The 8,398-nt window shown below is 38.4% G+C and overlaps 1 protein-coding gene across 1 annotated transcript in view; it reads right to left on the reverse strand.

The window, feature by feature from the left end:
* Window positions 1–8,398, reverse strand: part of STAG1 (stromal antigen 1) — a gene marked incomplete at its 5' end in the record, with an annotated part of 79,913 nt that overhangs the window by 34,160 nt on the left and 37,355 nt on the right. The window contains 3 exons of the mRNA XM_009700420.1: window positions 412–492; window positions 2,086–2,173; window positions 7,008–7,078. Of these exons, the coding sequence (XP_009698722.1) occupies window positions 412–492; window positions 2,086–2,173; window positions 7,008–7,078 (240 nt within the window). The remainder of the gene's footprint in view (window positions 1–411; window positions 493–2,085; window positions 2,174–7,007; window positions 7,079–8,398) is intronic.

The raw sequence follows: 8,398 nt of genomic DNA on the forward strand, positions 1-8,398 counted from the left end.
AAAGGTAAGCAAGGTAAATACACAGAAATATTAAGCTATCTGTGGTGTACAGATCAACAGTATTGCTTACAACTACTAGGTAAGCATTGTCAACATTACTTATCCATTCATGCAAAATGCACACTCACAATAAAGTGCATTAAGTATCTTCAGCAATAAAAATACAAAAATCAGCTAGTATAAAAACCTGATAAAGACAAGCTTCTACTGTTTGTATAGCTTATTGAGACACGCATGATGTTAAATAGATACTGAAATAGCAAAGAAATCTAACCACCAACGTTTTGTATCTGTTTCATGATGACACAAAATGATGGTACAGTGGTTGGAGTTACAGAGAATCAGGTCTAAGGCCTTTTTAGGCAAGTTGTGTTTCTTCAGTAAAATCTGTACGATCAAATGCCTACTTACTTTGGAAGGGGAGCCTTCAGTGATTTTCACCAGCTGCCAGAGAATAGAGTAATGGGAACACTGCAGTGCCTGAACAACTATCTGTAACAGAGGGAACACAAAGAATCCCAGCACATTGGAAACACCCAGCGTATCTGTAAAGTGTATGTAAAATTTATAATGTGTTTTGGGGAGAAGAAATAGGAGTAGCTCTTAGGTAGTACTTTTTGTTTTCAAGGATATTATGTTTTCCCTTAGTCAGTTGGGTGCAATAAGAAACCAACCTACTACAGGTGAAAAAAATACTGTGTAAATGCTGGGAAACAGAACAGAAAACTGTGCATTAGAATACAGCAAGAGGTGATTGTCACAGCATGACAGAAATACAACGCAACATCTACATATCTCAGGTCAAAAGCATCTGTTTAAATACCTCTAAAGCTGACTTTGCTAGTAAAACTGTCTGGAAATTTGTTCCATTGTCAAATGAACATGTAGCCCAATTGCCAGAAAAAGGGAGAATACACAAATTTTCTCATGGAGAAGACTAGGCTCATATTTATGGTGCCCATAAAAGCATCCATGGTGTCTTTTAAAAATTTCAAATCTATATTAGGTGCTAAAAATTTCAAAATCTTTTTGGCTTAAAGATGCTTGCAACAGTTTGTGGTTCTGTGCAGAATAAATCATGTTTGTAACAGCTCCAATCATTTCACAAAATACTTTTTTGAAAGATATCACTAAAGATCAAACCATTCTTTTTCAGCGAACTGCTTCGAGTGGACTAGGGGAAGAAATGCTGAGAACAGTTCAGATTTCAGGACTTTTTTCCTAAGATCTTACAGAAGTATTTGGGGAGCCATATCCCTGTCAAACCCAGAAACTGAAGATGGCTGGTAGCTGCAGGGACAGTTTTTATCTGCCGGCCCCTTCCCTCCAGGTAGCACAATTCCAGTATTAAGTAGCCCCTGCAGAGAGAGCGGAAGGTCCCACAGCTTAAAGCCATCACTTTCACATGACGTGCAGCAATGTGTCCTCCATTTGGTCCTTTTTAGAAAATACTTGTACAGAATTTCATGAGAATTTTTTTTTTCTAAATGAAGTTGAGAAATAACAATTGCCTTTTAACTGAAATCAAATTATAACTTAACGTGCTGAAATGCTGGAGTAAGCAGTCTGCAGTTTAGACTGGAATCCTTGGAGAACGTGAAGTGCTCCCTGTGCTCATCCATGAGAAACTAAAACCAAACCAGGACAAAACAAAGTCCAAGAATTCCACTGGAAAGGCGGGTCAGCATCCCTGCTAAATGTTCTTGTCTCCTGGATTTCATAAGCTTCCATCTTACCTTCAGTGCACAATAATCGTTCGTGATAATTCTAATTGCAGCCAAGGTTTACGAATGTTGGGTTTCAGTGTAAACCTCATGATTTATGCATTGTTTTTCACAGCCAGGAACATTAGTTATTCCTTACTTTACAGATGAGAAAGGTGAGGCAAGTACCTCAAAAAGAACCACAGAATCCAAGATTTTTCACCTCTTGGACAGTGCCTCACTACAATATAAATTCCATTCAAAACTCTATGTTTTTCCTACATAACTGGTCTAGTGCACTGATCTTTTGAATTTCTCTACGACCAGACTTTTTAAAACTTTGAATCCCCAAATGATGCAGCGCAGGTGTTGCTAACTGTACCTGTTCTGGCATAGCTCCGTGTTCAATTCCAGTTCTTAGTAATCTGTAGCAGTTACTGAAGAGATCCCATTTAGTGAGATCATGCGCACTAGAACGAGAGGTAATAAAGAGAGATTAGTTGTGTTCCTCAAAACTCCACATCACAGCGAGAATATCGTCCGACCTGGCAGCTCAGCGAGCTTTGGTATTTTGCAAAACTGAGACAATACAGCCTGCTGACAAAGCAGCTGCACAATTAGTTCACATCATTGTAAAAGCAGAAGTTCGGTTTTCTGATAACTGAAGAAAAATGTTTCACTACATGAGATTTTTGCAGGGAGGAGATGAACTCTCTGCATACCATACATCTTTAAAGGTTACTTAAGTGTAGCTACAGGCTCCTTCTCAGCATTGCCTCTAAATCATCTTTCCTCTTTGGTGCTAAACACTGACAGAACGCCAGAAGGCACTTCTCCGGCATTGCAGCAGAAACTATAGCTGAAGTCTAGTAATATATACTGAATGAAAAATGGCTTTAAGCAAAATAAAGTTACATATTTTTCTGCCGTATCATTTGGAGAAAAAGAACATATGTTATCACTAGATATTAAATATCCTGAAATATCTAAAGTAAGACAGCATGACATACATGTACATGAGACAGAAATGGTGGTTGCCACCCCCCCATTCATTGTTTCACATTTCAGTTGTACCAACCTGATTTGCCAGCAAGAGGAATACAAATGAGATTAGCAACATATATTCTACAACCTTACAGACCTCAACAGTTCATGATATAGCTTAATACAGAACTGAGAAATACAGAAGAAATTACAAAACACCAGGTTGCCTGAAAGACAAAAATTCTCTCACAAAAAAATATAGGTTTAAGACATTTTTCTGCAGTGGAGTTAAACTGAGATAATTTGAAACAGCTTATAATACATTCATAAAAGAGCAAGCCACCTCAGAATAATCTGAAACTTGATTAAAATACTCACCTAGAAGGGCTACTCATACTGAACTGGCAAGTCTAAATTAGATAAAGCAGTCTCTTGCATCTGGCTCCCTTTCATCCCAGCACCTTGATCACCAAGATATGCTCACTTTTCCCACCCCTTTGTGTCTGCCCTGCTTTGGAGCTGCCTGACTTTGTTTAAATAATTAACTACCCTGCTCAGCCAGGAAGAATAATTCTCTGGTTCCAAAACGGACAGAGGTTGAACTCAAGACCGAGAATGCCTAGATCCTGTCGCAACCCCTAGTATGAAATGCTTCCCAGTCTGGAGCACATTAGCCCTGAAAAACCTCACAGATAAAAGTTTCACAAAAAACGTAACAATTAATGCCCTTGTGCTGAGAGCAAGTGAAGTACGTGCTCTAGGGTTGTGTCATTAAGCCAAGGTGCATCTTGACTTCTAACTCAGATCCATGAACAGAACAATAGGAAAACTTAAAAAAAAAGGAAACAAAAATGTAAAAATACTCCTCCCACCTTAGATTTCAGATGGTCTTCAATGTACAAAAAAAAAACGTTTCATAGATAAATTACAGGCTGTCAGAGAACTGCCTCTGACCAGTGATATTAAGCACATAGATGCTGCTTCAGTAAATCACATGGTTGCTAGCAAGGCAGAGCTGTACCTCCTTAATTACAGCACTGTAATTAAAGCAGTAAAATCTCCTTGGTGTGCAGAGGCAGATATCAGCATAGATTATCCTACAGAGAATACGAAAGGAAAAACTGTCTCATTTCTGCCTTTTCATTTTAGAGCCCTCCATGTCAGGCAGCCATCCCCAGAGGGCATGCCCCATCACCCGGATGGGGGGGGCAGCTTAGCTCTGCTCTGAGCCTGGCCTTACAGCTGATCTCAAGAACAGCTTTTCAGCTTCCAAAGCTGAAAAATTCTAACTGTATACAAGTTGCATAGGGCTTTTCAATATAAACTTCCTTAAAGAGCCTCCATGTTAAATTTAGGCATATTCTGGTACACCTTTGTCTCTTTCGAACTACTTAGCAATCAAAACGATAGTTATAAAGGTACCTTGGACACAACACAATTCTCCACAGAGGTTCAGATTGACATAGAGGCTCCCAGCATGAAAATTCACACAACACAGAATTTTCCCTTAGTCCCTTCTGTGTCTTTGCTGTAACAGCTATGCTAGATACAATCTAATGTCTCTACTGAGGTTTCATTTCTCATCATTGCTGCTACTTCTGGATATCTGAAACTTCTGAGTAACTCAGTCTGAAGGATGTACTTGTCAACTACTGGAAAAAAGGTTAAGCAAAGGGGTTCTATAACAGGAAAAGAAGATCTGCTGGTCTGACCATGAATTTACCTATCTGGGAAGAGTCCTGACTGATCATGCTTATACTGATAAAAACATGACACATATCTGGAGAGTTACCATAGCCACTGCAGGCTTAGGAAGTCAGTGTGGAGGCAGGAAGGAATCAAATTCTATACCATACCTGAGGACAACTGGACAGTGATACCAACTATCCTGATCTCTAAATGTGAAACAATGTTCTACAGACAAGACAGCATCAAAGGGCACATCCACAGTAACGGAGATGATGCTTGAGATCCATGCATCTTGCATTGAATTAACTGAAGGAATTAAATAAGAAATGCTGATATTTTGCAGCTTACAAACTGCTGCAGCATACAAACTGTTACAGCACCGATGTGTGAAAGTTCAGTTGAATTGGGCTGGAGTCAGTATAGAAAAATTGTCTCCATGTACTTAAGGACAAAAAAAAAATGCCATAAATATCCGTGAGACCCCAGCAAAGAGAGAAGCCCAAGTATACACTCCAGGTGTTCTATTCAGAAGACCTCAAGAAAATTTATTATTATATTCTGAAAACTTGGAAGGAAACACTGTAATGATGAATTTAATTTGTATTGGAATACGGATATCCTTGTTCGATGAAAAGACATGAATTAATAAGTGTGCTGTGAGCCCTTTGTTGCCATAACCCTCTCAGAAAGAGGATTAGCTTAGGCTTGGGAAATCTCAGTATAGAAGCTTTTTGGACTGGAAGGTTTTTCTGATAATCCCCTACCATGTTTTTTTCCACCTTGCTGGGCTTCTTTTTCCTAAAATATGAAGAAGCAGCAACTACCAAGGAAACACAAGCACAGATAAGGTACAGTGGAGTTTCTTCTTCCAGTGAGAGGGACTTATTTCTTTTTGAAGTCTCAGCAACTACTTTATCAGTGCACTTTCAGAAGATCTGAAAGCTATCAGTTGTTAGCCTGCAATTTCAGCTTCTTCCATTGATTTAATTTATTTTGGCTCCCAGTTGGTGACAGACAACGACAGTATCAGACAACAGCCACCGTTCTTTGAGATGAGAACACTCAATGCAAGTTTTGAATTGAGGATCCTAATCTCATAGCTAAAGGTTCGGCAAAAATTCTGTCTCGGATGGCATAATTGTTTCCCTTCACAAAGAAATCACATCAGACGTAACATTCAGTAGAGTAATGAAAAGATTTCATTACTTCTTTATATGCAAGCAGATATTAATTAGAAATTCCCATTGAACTATAATCACAAATAACAAATCAGCTAAGAAATGATACACAGTTGCTCTTCAGCTCTTAAGCTTTGAGTCTTTTCTCTTTCCTATTTTTTGAAGGTGAAGGTAGATACCCCTGACCCTGATTTGTGTGTTATTCTACAGGGCTTTCTTCATAGTCCGAATTAACTCCCTAGAGATTTGGAACCCTAAAGGAAAAAAATACATATGGGAGACTCTTAGAAAAGCCTTAAGATTTGTGCTTCTTTCTTGGATGTGAACTATAGCTTTCACCAGTCCTCTCAGGAAAGGCAGAAGCGGCTCTAGCGTGTTACCAGGGAGACTGAAAAACTAATTTGCACATGTGTCAGCCTGCTGCACTACGGAAATTAGTAACGATTTGACGATCTCTGTGGGACTCTTGTTGAATGGAAACAAAGAGCGTATATTTCAGAACCATTTCATACAATGATCCAATGCAGAATTCAGGATAAGTGAAGACTAAGCACAGAAAGAAAAGAGAAATGAAATCCCTAAAAACAGTTTGTATAAAAGAGCTGGCAGAAGCAAGGTCCCCTCACATCTTGTGATAAGGAAGAAACGATTTGTGGCTCAGCCACCTGCATATGAAGGTTTCTTACATGCTGACCTGGAGCAATTACTTCCTACAGTTGATAGGAGGGGAAGATTAGGTCTTTGCACTATGCTCCAAAATTCACAGTTCAAGTGAAATTTTCCAGGTTGCTTTACGACTTATGAGGGTGCCCGTAAGTCTAATTGAGAGCAGCAGGACCCTGAAAAGCTGCTGCCTGGTTCCCCTGAGCTGGTTCATGCTTAGCGAAGGAGTTTCTGTACAATCCACACAGTTAGACCTTGCCAACAATTCAACTACAAACTATTCCTGGCATTTCTGCAGGAAGAGAACGCATCTTCCAGACACTCACCATAAACTATTCATTATTATTATTACTACTACTACTTATTTCTATAATTTTGAGGAGGAATACCTCAAAGGCATTGAGAAACTGAGAGAAACAACTTCCTCCAGGGCTCTCCTAAGCTGAGGCTCAAAGCACAGATTTGGCCTGCATCCAGTGGTGCCAGAGACTGTCTGTCATGCATGGGAGTATGACTTTTAGTAAGACACTCATAAGCATAAAAGCATTTAGTAAAGGGATGGTACGCCACTTGCAAATCAAATCTGTAAAAGTAATGGCATTAACTAAGCAAGGACCCAGCTTAATCCAAACAGTTATACTGACAAATACCGCTAATCATTCATCAATCTCTAGTTCATATTTCAGGCTGTATATTCTCTCATTTCTTAACACTAGACATCCACTGATACTCACTGAAATGATAAAATTAACATAGTAGATTTCTGAGGGGAAAAAAAAAAATCACCTACTTGTGAAAAGAGGTCAACCTCTTTAATGTGGAGAGCACATTGTATATGTCATCATCATCGGCTTCTTCTCCCTGAAAATGAAAGGAAATCCATTAAGAGAGTTCAGCAGTCCAGCAGAGTACATTACTGCATGGGGAGGAGTAGATTTCTTTGAGGGTTTATGTTGACACCAAAACTGACTCCAAATTTTCCAATGACTTCTATCTAGATTCCAAAATAATAATATTTAAATAACCACTGCATAGCACTGGGAAATAAGTGAGATCATCTGACAATATTTAGCAGTATCACTGTGTTAATACTCAAACCAGTATGCTCTAGCAGTAGAAATCATTCCCATGAATAAAATCTGAGTTCCATCTTATTTCACAAAAAGGACCGAACCATCAGCTTTAACCATCAGTTGATGAACGTGCTACAAGAATAAAGCCAAATGCTTGCCGTGCTCTGTGCCACAAACCTGCAGATGTCAACAGCAAGTTTTTTTTTAAATGATCAGTGAGAAAAACGTCTTTCTTTTCATATCCTTCACTGCTGTTCACTGTGTTACGCACCGTAATGGATGACAGTCACATTATGTGCACAGACTGACATACATTCAGAACTGGATGGAAGGGTTGGTTGTTTGGTTTTTTAATTTAGATTTTTACAAATCTGGGGAAACAACAGTCAAAGAATAAATATTGCACAGTTCAATCAAAATTTTTCATTTAAATTTAATATTTTTCTTTCTGGCATTTTAATATCGTTATCCTAATATTTTATGTAAACCAAACAGCAAATTCTCTTAGTGAAACAAGTGGAAACAAGGTACTTCCAAAACTTAACTTTTCCAGCAACTTTCTGAAACAGGAAATCCACTTACAACAATTCTTCTCCATTTCATTATCATAGTTTTTTTTCTATCTAAAGCCTAACAATTATGACTTTTTCCTGCCTTCAGATGCAATTGTTAATCAATGTTTCTTTCATTATCAATCTAGTGGGAAGCCATAAAGCAGTAGGATGCTTGCTTGGGTACAAGAATGCACATGTTAAAATTTAAAATCTCTTTAAAATGATGAAATAAGACTTCCTAAAATTAATTATTCTACCAAGTCTCACCCAGCAAAGACTATCACAAAGGCCAAAATTTTAAATCCTTGTTACTACTGTTTTCTTTCTTGCTTTCTCCTACTTTTGTCTTGGTTTTGTCTCCACATCTTTCTCTACATTACATGTCTGACCTCTGCACTCCCTTTTCCTTAGGGATCTAAAACTCTTAAGTCTTCATGTCACATATGACTTTCAGACACAGTTTTTCTCTGAAATCCTCAGTCCTCATCCCTCTCTCATGGAAGTGAATATACACAAAGACCATAAGCCTCTGCTTGTATTTCTCAAATCTTTCC

The sequence above is a fragment of the Cariama cristata genome, unplaced genomic scaffold, assembly GCF_000690535.1.
Source record: "Cariama cristata isolate BGI_N322 unplaced genomic scaffold, ASM69053v1 scaffold3250, whole genome shotgun sequence".
Classification (NCBI taxonomy): domain Eukaryota; kingdom Metazoa; phylum Chordata; class Aves; order Cariamiformes; family Cariamidae; genus Cariama; species Cariama cristata.